Source organism: Artemia franciscana, chromosome 7 (genome assembly GCF_032884065.1).
Source record: "Artemia franciscana chromosome 7, ASM3288406v1, whole genome shotgun sequence".
Taxonomy (NCBI): Eukaryota; Metazoa; Arthropoda; class Branchiopoda; order Anostraca; family Artemiidae; genus Artemia; species Artemia franciscana.
This window is the reverse complement of record NC_088869.1, coordinates 43,196,254-43,209,857: the sequence shown is the minus strand read 5'-3', so window position 1 is coordinate 43,209,857 and position 13,604 is coordinate 43,196,254. Positions and strand designations below refer to the sequence as shown.

General features: G+C 35.0%; 1 protein-coding gene across 3 annotated transcripts in view; it reads left to right on the top strand.

The window, feature by feature from the left end:
- Positions 1-13,035, top strand: part of LOC136029336 (beta-galactosidase-1-like protein 2) — a 156,289-nt gene extending 143,254 nt beyond the window's left edge. For all 3 annotated transcript variants that reach the window (XM_065707622.1, XM_065707621.1, XM_065707620.1), the window contains 2 exons: positions 7,151-7,385; positions 12,833-13,035. In XM_065707622.1, the coding sequence (XP_065563694.1) occupies positions 7,151-7,385; positions 12,833-12,931 (334 nt within the window). In that variant the 3' untranslated portion in view covers positions 12,932-13,035. The remainder of the gene's footprint in view (positions 1-7,150; positions 7,386-12,832) is intronic.
- The last annotated feature ends 569 nt before the right edge of the window (positions 13,036-13,604 follow it).

Here is a 13,604-nt window from a genome sequence, read left to right as displayed (position 1 = left end):
ACCGCTACCTTTTTCGGCAAACTTGATTGGGCTGAACAAGTAGGCTAATGTCTACAGGCTTCTTCTCTTTTCATTGAGGAAGCAAAAGAATCTACAAAAGAATAAAAACAAAAGAAAACAGATGATAGAAGCTCTACTTAGAACTTGAGAAATTATGCAGTGTCATTATTAGTCAGAATCTTTCCCAACAAACTATACTCATAGTTCCCCAGGCGTGATGAAATGGAATCCATCGAATAACTCAAAATATGCATAAATTGCCAAGTCTCCTTATATTTGGACTAGAGAGAGATATATATTCCTGAACCTTTGTTGCTGGTATAATTTCAGTGGATGGTAATTTCAAAATTCCTTTGTTGGTTAGAGTAATGATAATAACAAAGAATTTACAAAGAAATTGTCATACCCATATCTTTTGCAATTATATATTATAACATCTAAGTACAGAACACTTATTGAGATACGTAAAAATAACAAAGCTACATGGGTATCACACTTTCCGAGGCATGTCACACTGGTGAGACTAAAAAAATGAAACGGGCATGCTTCAGCCGAGTCAGGTCACAGGAGATGTCTCAAGAACTTCTAAAAAGTTTTGCACCGAACAATCATTTAGGGGAGATGTCTTTAATTCACGAAATATAAATCATCTTCCAGGCCTAAGTTAAGTACGAACAGTAACTTTAAATGTTACCTAAATAGCTTTTAGTATTAGGAACAAGGTCAATTGACACCTTGATAGTTCATAATAACATCGGGGCTTTGGTACCTGGGTCAGTGTTTCTGAAGATGTAAAATCAGGGTAGTAGTTTTCTAACCTTGGGACCTTGGAAGAATTTTTGTTAGTTTTTGATGAAAATACATAAAAGGTGTTAGTCAACATCTAGTATGTTAGCTTTTTTCGATTGTTTATTAAAATGAAGATATAGGAAAGTAATTTTTCAAATTGTAAAGGGGTTTAGTTTGAACATTGCTTCCAATTTGCATGATTCTTCTCCAAATCAGACCCTCTGGGCAACTTTTTACTGCAATTTTCATTGATTTACGAAGCAACGACAACTTTGTAGTAGAAATGGATTCTTCATTCTGATGAACTTTGTTTGTGGCTCTTTTTCCCCCAAATTCATCCGATCAAAATTTTGAGACAGCCGTTTTCCTCAGAATAATCAACATTTCTAATAACTTTACCCGAAAGGGTAATATAACCCCTCTGGTAAGGGCTGTAAGCTAGTTAATTTGCCTATTGTTTATGTATAGTATTTGTTATTGGAAAGTATACAGTTTTTAGAGATGAGGGAGTTTCTGCTGGGCGATGTTCCTCGGGGAGAATATTTCATGAGAAGGGAAATGTCCGGGGGTAAAATTTCCAGGACAAATCTTACACTGAAGGAATTTGCCAGAATTCTTATATGAAATTATTTTTATTTGTCTTAATTTCTCTTTCCCGACTTGATTTTACATGTGGAGATTTTTTGGGTATATTGCCCGAAGCAAATTTCAGTGGGTTTGGAATTATCTGGAAGATTTTTGCGTGGCACAGGGGACTCTCCGTCCGAAAAAATCCCCATGGGGAAATTTTCCTTGGGAACAACTTTCCACTTGGGGAGGGGAGATTTTTGGGAAAATTTTCCATAGAATGTCAAATTTTCCACGGAAGAGATTTCCAGCAAAAATGAAAAACGATCAGAAATTTATGTCTTTTTCAATTGAAAGTATGCTAAGGAAAATTTTTCAGACGCAGTAGTTAGCAAGAAATTTTCCGGGTTGAACTTTCAGCGATTGTTTGAGTGGTGGTGATATTTTACAATCAGTCAATTTATTCAACCAATAAATTTACAACAAAAACACAGCGTAAGGCTCTATGGCCAGAAAAAAAACAGGGGAGAAACAAAAATGAAATAAATACAAAAAATTTCAATATAATGCATTACAACCATTCAAAGACTCAACACACAAACACACAAAACATCAATTTACCTAAACATTATGAGACCCCCCCCCCCCCATCCAAAAAATATATAGAAAATATAGAACTATCCAACAAATTAAATAAAATTCAAAATACATATTTGAAACCAAGCCACAAGAAATGTTAAGCAAAACTCAACACCCCTCACAACAAACATTTCTAACCGAGACTAGGGTCACCTGCCCCCCCCCCCCCTTCCAAAGAAAAAAAGAAAAAATATAAACATAAACATCAAGACATTAAAAAATTTCTTAAAATTCTGTTGAAACTACCAAATGAGTGACATTCTTGAGCTAACTCAGGTAGGCTATTCAAAACGATATGACAAGCAATTAATGGATTAAAGCCAGACCCACCGGTGGAGTAAATAAAATATTAATATTCTTTAAGTTGCGAAGATGACGCGTAGACCTATCAGTGATGAAAGAAGGAGTAGTTTGAAGGACTGTGGGAACATCACTATGAAGTTGATGAAAAGTGAATGACGTGCATGAATGTAGACTGTAGACTCTAAAAGACTGTAGGTTTCTGTTTCTTAACCGCAACTATAAGGTCATTAACATAAAAAGCAGGATACGGTTCCATCGATTTGAAACAAGGCGGCCCAAGATAAGATTTGCAATCTGGTTGAGACTGCGAGGACCTGACTGAAGAAGCAGTAGTTTTCCCAATATTGGTAAAATATAATGTAAATGCTTCTTGAACAGATGGAACACCCTCAACAACGGCATCACCAGCTACAAGACTTGGAGGTATAGAAGGAGCTGGAGAAGAACGTTTTAGGACGGAAATGCTTTCTTGCCAAATTTTTCGAATATCCTTCCCACAGTCCGAGAATCTTTTGGAATAATAAAGGAATTTGGCCTTACGACACAAAGAGTTAAAAATATTCCTACAGAGTTTGAATTGCAGAAGACGTGCAGCATTCAAAGATGGCTTTTCTGACTTATGAACTTTGAACAAAAATCATTATTCTTACCAAAAATATTCCATGTCTTCTCAGCTAAATGGGATTTTAGGCGGATTTGAATGGGAAAATGAATATTTTAGACCAAACCTAAAAGAAGCTGAAGCAGATGCTGGATTATTCCTACTCAATGTTTTTTCAAGGTTAAAACTGGAAAGTACAGAAAAATGGTCTGAGATGTCACTCACTATAACAGAATTCCGAACCAAATTAAGAGACAAAAATATTATCAATTAAAAACGCTACAGTATCAGTTAAACGTATCGGAATACAGGTTGTTGATAGAACAGCAGCAGCGAGCATATTTGAAAGAAAATCCACCGTGATAGAGGATGCCATATCAGTTAGATTTAAGTTAAAATCACCCATTATTACAAGCTCACACGATTGTCTGCCTATTAAATCCAAGACCTCAGCAAGGACCTGAAGAAAAGAAGGGACAGATCAACTTGGAGATGTATAAATATTACCAATCATCAAAACCTTATTTTGTAATTTGATTTCAATAAACTGGGATTCAAAAGCCCCTTCATCATTCCTTGACAGATCGCTTCGAACAAAATAGGGAAGAGCATCAGAAATAAAAATTACTAGACCACCCTTTGCCATCCATCTACAATTTAGTCGCTCTATTTTGTAACCAGGTTTAATACACCATCTCTAAGTTTTATGAATTGTTACTACTTCATCTTCTAAAAGCATTTCATTGCGAGAATTAAGAAAAATCTCACATAATCCGATAACATCGGATCGCCCATCAAAAACTATCTGCCTCAACTGATCAATCGACGAAGTTAGACCTTGAATATTAAACTAAAGGACCAAAAAATGATCATCCCGTCTAGTAGCCCACTTTAAATCGGAAACATACTTACAAGTAATTGGTTGGGAAATATATACAGAATTTCTTTTAATTTGACCAATAGATTTATTAATAATGCTTAACACATCTAATTTAATGTTAACAAATTTAATAAATTTAAAAATTAATAATTTAATAAGTTAACAAATTTAATGAACTTAGACCTTGAATATTAAACTAAAGGACCAAAAAATGATCATCCCGTCTAGTAGCCCACTTTAAATCGGAAACATACTTACAAGTAATTGGTTGGGAAATATATACAGAATTTCTTTTAATTTGACCAATAGATTTATTAATAATGCTTAACACATCTAATTTAATGTTAACAAATTTAATAAATTTAAAAATTAATAATTTAATAAGTTAACAAATTTAATGAACTTAGACCTTGAATATTAAACTAAAGGACCAAAAAATGATCATCCCGTCTAGTAGCCCACTTTAAATCGGAAACATACTTACAAGTAATTGGTTGGGAAATATATACAGAATTTCTTTTAATTTGACCAATAGATTTATTAATAATGCTTAACACATCTAATAGGTTACTTTGCAATTCAAGTAAACGCCCGTTAAGGGAGTAAGCATCCCCAGAGCCTGAATTAGAAACTATTCATAAAACTTAAAGAGATGGTTTATCAAAACTGCGCCACAACACACACAAAACTGAAAAAAAAAAATTAAAAATAACTAAGAGGCTATAAACGAACAAAAAAAAAAAAAAAAAATCACAACAATCATATCAATAATCAAGCGATATGTGCATTTGTATTATTGAAAATATTGATAATAGTAATTTCAAATAAATTTGGTGACTTCCTTAAATCATGAATCTTACTTCACAGTTCCTGAAAAGAAAAAGTATAACGCTTAAACTTTATTGCATTAATGTACCCATGAGACCACCAAGTAAAATCGTTTTCAAATAGCAAAGGATCAAGATTCCAAACTGACGCAATGAAAACAGGTCAGTAACAAAAATACGAAGCAGATTACACATAAATCTCTTCAATTAACGAAGGAAAAAGGGTTTTCAATTCATAAAGCACAACTATATGATAAAATAATTCATTAACGAAAACTTTTCGAATTAATGACATTAATATAGACATGAAAATGGAAACAAGGGAAAAGAAAAAAAGAGAGAAAAAGAAATTAATAAATAATAGAACATATCCTCGATTGACCAAGGTCTACGTGGAGTGGTCTCATTGGGAAGGCGGACAAAACACGCCCTTGATCAGACCAAACACACTAGTTGCCATATTTTTCACGACCTGTGTTAAGAACAACCCGCTACTGGTGGGTTGGATTTTACGAAAAAAAAATACCACTTTTACACGTTTCTTCTTAGCTGCATAAACACCTTTCGCGATCTCTTTGTCAAGGAATGTAATCAGTGCAGGGGCAATTTTATCTGGCCGAACAGAAATTCCAAAGGTAAATCGGTGCACTTTGCTTTTGTTAACATTAGCTATTCTGGCGGGTTCCATCTTTTCTTGGTGGATATTTAACATAGTAGTTTTCAGGTCCGAAGTTGGGTTTTGTTTAACGCCATTGAACATGAGTGAATCTAGTCTCGAGTCTTGTTCGATATCATATATACGCCGTTCAATCTGAAGTATTCTAGCGTCTAGAGATCCAAGGAGACTTTTCATAGACTTCAGTTGCTTTTCAATTTCAGTAAATTTTAGGGTATATTCCACAATAATAGATTGGTATACTTCCAAAATGATGTTTTCAACTGAGAATATTGTTTTATCAATCGTAGCTAAGCGAGTTAACGCCTCTGTTTCAATGTCCTATCTCGAGTTATCCTTATTGTGAGCAATTTCTATTTCTGTCGCCGTTAATCATGCTATTACTTCATTAGTCTTACTAACAGCACTTGCGCTCTGAGCGGCTACAGTTTTTGGAACCATGGAAAAGGACTGATCAGTCTTTTTTGTCTTCTTAAATTTTTCAAGGTAAATATCAGGCATTAGATTAAGTTCATCAATAGCTTTTTTTAAATATTTCGCAGTTTTTTTCGAAGCTTTATTCTTATTTGATTCGAAATTAAGTAGGCTAATATCCGCTACCGTCTGCTAGTCTTGAGACCCATAACAATATATCAAATATTTCCAACTGCCTGATACAATCTTCATGGAGTCTATAATTCTGACGGGTCCTAGAGGACACCTTGCGAATTTAGCAAAAGCAAGATCACCCGATTTATATAAAGCCATATTAAAGAGACTTACTGCCAAGGGGGGTGTTTGAGGACCCCCATGATAAACTAAAAACCTAAGTTATCTGTTATCTATCCAATAAACAGTTTATTCAAATCCAGTTATCTTAATGCACTCCAATAAGTTCTTTTTATACATGGGAGGAACTTTCCATGGGAGGAGGGAACTCTCCGTCAAGGGGGGGGGGGTGTGAAATTTCTCAGTATTATTTGAAAAATGACGACAAATTAAATAAATAAAGAAAGTCTTTTTCGGCTGAAAGTAAGGAGCAACGTTTAAAATCAAAACGACCGAAAATTCAACAGTTCAATGTTTGGGAGGATTATCCTTCCTTAATAGCTCTTTGCGTTAAAGTTTGACTTTCTGTCCAGAATTCTTTAGTAACGACTCCTGAAACCCAAGGGCTGTTTAATTAGAATAAGAAGCTTTGTAAAACGTACTAGCAAACTTCAGCGCAAAGAGCCATTTCGTAAGAGCAATCCCCTTCATATACGGTAAATTTAATTTCTTTTGTTTTATGTTTTAATGTTACTCCTTGTTTTTAGTTGTAAAAACAATTTTTTTTAAATGCAATATCAGAAAGGTCTAAGTTTTCCCTCAGAAATTCAGTAATCTGTAATTGGAAAACATAATGTTCAATTTGGATCTGTTGCAGTTAATTCTAACATCTTAACATAAAACTAAAACTGTATTATTATTTTGAAATCATAATTTAGGTGGCTGACATCCTGGAGGTTGTCCCCACAGTCTAGTGATTGGTGCAATCGGATAAGGACATATTCAATTACACGAACTGGATATATCAATATTGAATATATGCATGGAAATAGTTTCGTCCTGGCATTTTCTTTATATCGGTATCACTTTCCCTTCGGGTCTTGTTGTTTGGATTATTTTTATTGCATATTTGTCATCTATTCCTACCTTTGCTTGGTACATGACATTTATTCATTGTATAAATAAATAGATTCTTTATTTTATTTATTACATATTATATATGACGTGTGACATTGTTCTCATGACGCGTATTATATTAATTATATTAACCTCTTCCCTAATTAATTTTGTGTTCTCTATTGTGGAAGTTCACTAACTGATAATTTTCTGTTATCTTATAGTCTGACACAATACCAACCCATCACTGGAAATGTCGATGGCCCTGCCGTGCTTAGAGGCTCCATGATTCTGTCCCTTTCAGAAGAAGTAGCTGACACATTTATCGATATGAGTAGCTGGACAGAAAGTCGAGGCATTGTTTTTGTAAATGGATTTAATCTAGGTCGCTACAGTTCAATTGGCCCTTGCAAAACCTTATACGTTCCAGCACCTTTATTGAAACAGGGAGAAAACAAGGTTACAATATGCAACTATTAAAATTCCTCTCTTGTTTTTGTCACTTCAAATATTTTTATGGTATTTATAGCATGCTAAAAATTTGAAAAAATAATAATATATAAAATAGTATAGAAATATAGTATAGAAAATAATATAGAAATAGTATATAAAATAGAAAAAAAATAGTATAGGTATATCCACGTTTATTGGACACAATTGTATGAACAAGCAAATAACTATCTATACGGCGCTCTAATATCAAATAATAGCTGGTAGAATAAGGTAATTCTCTTAGATTGAGGAAGGAGAAAGGGTATCCCACACAACAATCAGATTTTTGTCAAACCAATAAATTTACTCTCGGAACACCCAATGGCTCAGAATTTCGATACTCCCGATCTCATTTAAATAATGTGGTATATTCGCACGGTATGCTTTGTGTCCTTTTGAGTGATATTGTTAAACTGAGGGTCGTATATACCTGAAAAAGAATTTCTAGCATAATTTTTTAAATCTACTGCTCTTTCTAAGTAGGAAAAGAGTTTAGGAAAACAGAAGTGCCAGTTTTGTCTACTTTGTGCCCAAAAGACTCGAGTGACAACGAACGAAAACTCTGAGGTCAGTTTAGAAACATAGAAGAGTTATAAATGTTTTCTCACTGAATTTCAGCGGCCAGATATCGTCTTATTGCGCATAACTGTCCTTTAGCCCAAACAATTCATTAGTAGCTTGAAATTTCTGCGGATTTAGGTTTATCCCCTCCCTGTTTATATGCGTGGCTTACAGCATCCCAAAGAGTGTGGATAACTTAAAACAGTAGAAAATGGCGCTAGTGTTGACAGAAAAATAGCTCGGGTTCCGTCTAGCTTTTGCCGTTTCTTGGCATAGTGTAATAGCAAAGCGGAATTTGTGTAAAAAGTACAATTGACGAAACTAGTGTAGCAATACAAATACAAAAACAAAATACGTTTTAAATGTTTCCACTTTTCTTAGTTTCAAAAAAAGGGATTATCAAAACTTTAAGGAAAAAATATCAGCATATGTCAATTAAACTGACAATCTACGGTAATTTTTTATTGTTATTTTCTGTAAAGCGCACATTATGTTCTGATCTTGAGAAGGCATGGGGGTTACCAGCCCTACTCACGTTATTTTTTCTCGTTTTGAGTTTGACTCGGCTATTTATTGTAATTTCTGTTCGTTTTGAGTTTCATTTATTTATTGATAGTGATTTGTGGTAGTTTTACGTTTGGAAGATTATTTGACTTTATTTCTGCTCATTTTTGGCTTAATAGAGCTCTTTATCTTACTTTGAAAAACTTCTTTTGTGGAAGGAGTTTTTAAAATTAATTTCTGTTCGTTTTTTATTGACATTTTATTGTCTTTTTAATGGGAAAAATATTATTTTACATCTTTTCAGTTTGTTTCTATAGGAATCCATAGTATGGGTTGCTATTTGTATGTTGAATTCAAAACGAACTAAAATTACACCATTGTGACAATCCGTATATTCACAATGTGTTTTGATTTAGTTCAACACTTCCCTCAACATTCTCTGAAAAACTCATCTGAATACCCTTCGTCTTCTTGGAAATTCAAGTTCAAACATGTAGGCTATACCTTTCTCAATAAGATATACTATGTGTATGTTATAGTCCTTACAGTCCTAACTTACAGTCCTTGTCCTGAGGACTGTGTGGAGGTTGACATCCCTGTAAACATAATTACTGGACCTTTCAACAATGCTGAGCAAAATAGCTCTCTTAAAATTTCGATCGGATATGTTTTGGGGAATGATAGGCTTTGGGGGGGGGCGAGGTGTTGATTGCCCTCCATTCACTTTTGACTCTTAAAAAGGGCACTAAAACTTCCGGATTCCAATCAAATTAGCTCCCTCCGATCCAAAGCTTATACGACTACCCGTTCCATAAAAACCTTATATGCCCCGGGTATAACTTAAAACGCTTGTCCATAGGCTCTGGGGGATAGTGTTCACCCTAAAGACATTTCTATGTGGTTTTTGGACTATTGTTAACAAAATGAATATGAAACAAATTCAATTGAATACGTTTTGGGAAAACAGGATGCCAGGGATGGGGCTAGTTGTTCTCTATCATGTTTGACTCTAATCAGGGAACTTGAACTACACGTTTCAAATCAAATGAGCTTCTTCTAAAGTTCGCACGACCACCCCTTCCGTAAAAACTTTAAATGCCCCTTATAACCCTTACCCCTTACTAACTTACAACCTTACCCCTAGATTCGTGGGGTTTCTGTGCACCCCAATGGCTTTACTATATGATTTTTGGAATCTTTTTAAACAAATGGCTATCACAAAATTTGTATCGTATGCATTTGTGGAAAATACGACGTAGGGGGGTGGGGGTGGCTGCCCCCGATCACTTTGACTCATAAAAAGAGAATTAGAACATCTGACTTCCAATCTAATGACCTCTGTATGGAGTTTATACGACTACACTCCCCATAAAAACTTAATATACCCTAAGGGCATAACTTACAACCCTTGCGCTGAGGGCTTTGGAGGGGGGATGTCATCCCCAGAAAAAAAATTTCTTGATCTTTCAACTACGCTGAACAAAATAGCTATCTCTAAATTTTGATTAGATGTATGTTGGGAACTGATGGGCGGTGGGGGGGGGGTTGCCCTCCAATCACTCTTGAAAAAGGCCCTTTCAATTTCCAATCGAATGGGTCTTTTTTAAAGTTTCTACGACAACAAATGGCCTTCTAAAAATTTCTATCAGATGCATTTCGGAAAATACAAGATGGGGGTATCCGCCCTCCAATCACTTTGATTCTCAAAAAGAGTACAAGAACTTCTGATTACCAATCCGTTGAACCCCTTCCGAAGTTTATACGACCACCTTATCTATAAAAATCTTATATGCCCACAGGGCACAACTTTCAACCCTTGTCCCGAGGGTTGTGGGGGGGGGGGTGTTATCCTCAAATGCATAATTTCCGGACTTACTAACTACGCTCAACAAAATAGCTATCTAAAAATTCTGATTGGATATGTTTGGGAAAATGTAGGCTTGGGAGGGGGGTTATTTGCTCTCCAATAATTTTCGATAATTAAAAAGGTAACTAGTCCCTCAATTTCCATTCGACTGAGCCTTCTTCTAAGTTTCTACGACAACAGATGGCCATCTCAATATTTCTATCAGATGCATTCCGGGAAAATATGGGGTGTGGAGGGGAACTATCCACCCTCCGATCACTCTGAAGTTATTAAGAGTACTAGAATTACTGATTACCAATCCAATGAACCCCCTCTGAAGTTTATATGCCCCCAGGCTATAACTTACAACCATTGCCCTGAGGAATGTGGGGGGGGGGGTGTCATCCTCAAACACATAATAATTGGATCTTTTAACTACGCTGAACAAGTTGGCTATCTCAAAATTTTGATTGGATGTGTTTTGGGAAATGGTGGACGTGGCTCGGGGGCTAGTTGCCCTCCAATCATTTTCGACTCTTAAAAGGGGCACTAGTCCCTTCAATTTTCAATTAAATGAGCCTTTTTCGAAGTTTCTACGACAATAAATGGCCATATCAAATTTTTACCAGATGCATTTGGGAAAATACAACATGCGGGGGGGGGGGTGTCGACCCTCCGATCACTCAGAATCTTATAAAGGACACTAGATATTCTGATTACCAATGCAATGAACCTCCTCGGGTAAATAAACGAATCAACGAAGTTTATTCCATAAACCTAGGCAGCGCCTATCTATAGGCGCTGCCTATGATAGTATAAAAACAAAGCGGAATTAAGAAAAATAGAACAAGTATAAAAAAATAGCATAAGTATATGCACCTTTATTAGACACAACTGCACGAACAATCAAATAACTGTCTACACAGGGCTTTGAAATCAAATAAAATCTTGCTAAATAAGTTAATAGTCTTAAATTTATGAAGGGGCAAGGGTACCTCATAAAACAATTAGCTTTCTGTCAAACCAGTATATTTACTCTCTCGGAAAACCCTTCAGCTTAGAATTTTGACACCCCCCTCTCTCGTTTAAAGAAAGCGGTATGTAATGATTCTAGCTGGTTTGTTTTCTGTTCCTTGTACCTGGTGTGATCCTATTAAACTGATGGACATCAATAGGTGAAGAAGTTTTTTGAGCATAGTTTGTTTTAATCTATGCTCTTTATAAGTAGGAAAAGAGTTAAAGCAATCAAAAGTGCAAGTTTGATCTATTTTGCGCTCGAAAGGCGCGTCTGTGCAATACTGACAACGGATGAAAACTTTGAAGTCAGTTTAAAAATACCAAATAGTCATAAATGTTTTCCCACAATTCGTCTTGTATTAAATAACTGTCCTTTGGCTTAAACGACTCATTGATATCTTGAAAATTTCCCTGGATTTAGGTTGGTCCTCTTCCTGTTTATATGCCCAGAGCACTGCAAAGAGTATGGGTAACTTGCAAGAGCAGAAATCGACGCTATTGTTGGAAATAGTCTTCGACATCGTCAAATTTCTGGCATTTCTCATCATAGTAGTAATAAAGCAAAATGACTGATGTTGGCAAAACTAGTTTAGTATTGAGCGTTTGATCTCAGTTTTTGAAAAAAACGCAATTACAACGTTCGAAAAAATCCCAAGAAACGTCAAATCAAGTTGGTGACTATTTTTTACATATGTCAATTTCCACACGTACAATTTGGTAACAATATTCGGAGTGATGTATATCCAATCAAGTTAAAGTGGATTTCTTAGATAGGATATGCATTCTTATCCGGATATACTTATGCACTTATTTCCTGGAGTTCGATATATGCTTACAAATACATATGCTACATATGCTATATATTTGAAAATGAAATTTTATATACAAAAAGTAATTAGCATTAATGTTTTTAATGACGAATATTGTTTAACCCAGAATAACCTCGAGTAATGTTTGGAAAGCATTTTCCATATGAATTTGCTGGTAAATGCGTATTTTTTTCTATTTTTTAATGAATTGCTTTTTCTTGAACTTATTGGAATTACTCTATTTTTCTTGTCTTACATGTCTCTCTGATTATTGCTTCTGAAAAGAAAGATTAAGTCTGATTTTTGAATCAAGAAAGACAAATCAGGTTATATGTAATAAAAAAAATGTAACGATAAAAGATCGTAATCAAGATATTGTCCACATATGATTTAACGATGTCTCACTTTTTGTTTAAAGTATATTTTGTCTTCCAATGGGATCAACCGATGGTGAACACTGACATGATGTAATCACCAAAATTATTCTTGAATATCTCCTCTATCTATATATATATAGCTCATTTAATTGGTGAGATGCTTTAATGTGGTTGGAATAGTGCAAGAAAAACTTAGGTTTTCTTGTACATACCGTATAAACTAGCCACTTGGCAAGACACTCGCCTCTTATAAAGTTTCTTTTTACACCAGTGCATTAGTTTTACTTTTCTTTTTTTCAGTTCCATGTTTTTGAGCTCTATCATGCTCGCAATGACTTGGCCTTCTCTGATGTACCCAACCTTGGACCAGTGAGAGAACCTAACAACTCAAGAATCTGACTACCAAAACACCGCCAACAGAAACAATTGAAGCAGTGAAAAATGAAACAATGAAAGTAGTAAACTATTCTGCTATCTAAATTTAATTATATTTGGTTTTATTTTCGTTTCTAGTTGAAATCATCTATTTGGTCAAGGGTGATCGTATTGTACCAAAAGTCATAGAAGATTGGGAGAGGTCTTATTCGAAGGGAAGTAATAAGCTTTAGTGTCCGTTTTAAGTGACCAAACGGATTGGAAGGCAACTAGCCACCCTATCAGGCTCCTTTTTACCCAAAGTAGTTCAATCAAAATCTTTGATAGCTGTTTTGTTCTGTATAGTTAAAAAGCAATAAGTATGCCTCTGGGAATGACATAGCCTTTACAGCTCCTGTAGAAAGGACTGTAAGCTATACAATCTTTGAGCCACATTAAAACTTAAGACGAACAGATATTATTCCGTATATGAAAGGGACTGTTCTATATCAGACACCTCCCTCTTTACACTTAGTTTTTCTTTTGCTTTAAATAGTAGAGATCTGACAAAGAGTCGAACGTTAGCGTAAAGACCGAGATGTTGAGGAGGGGGCAGGTCCTTTCATATGCGTAACACTTTCTGTTCATATTTAGTTTTGTTGTCGCTCCTTACTTTCAGTTTAAAAAATTGTTTTTTAATTTCATTTCTTAACGTTTT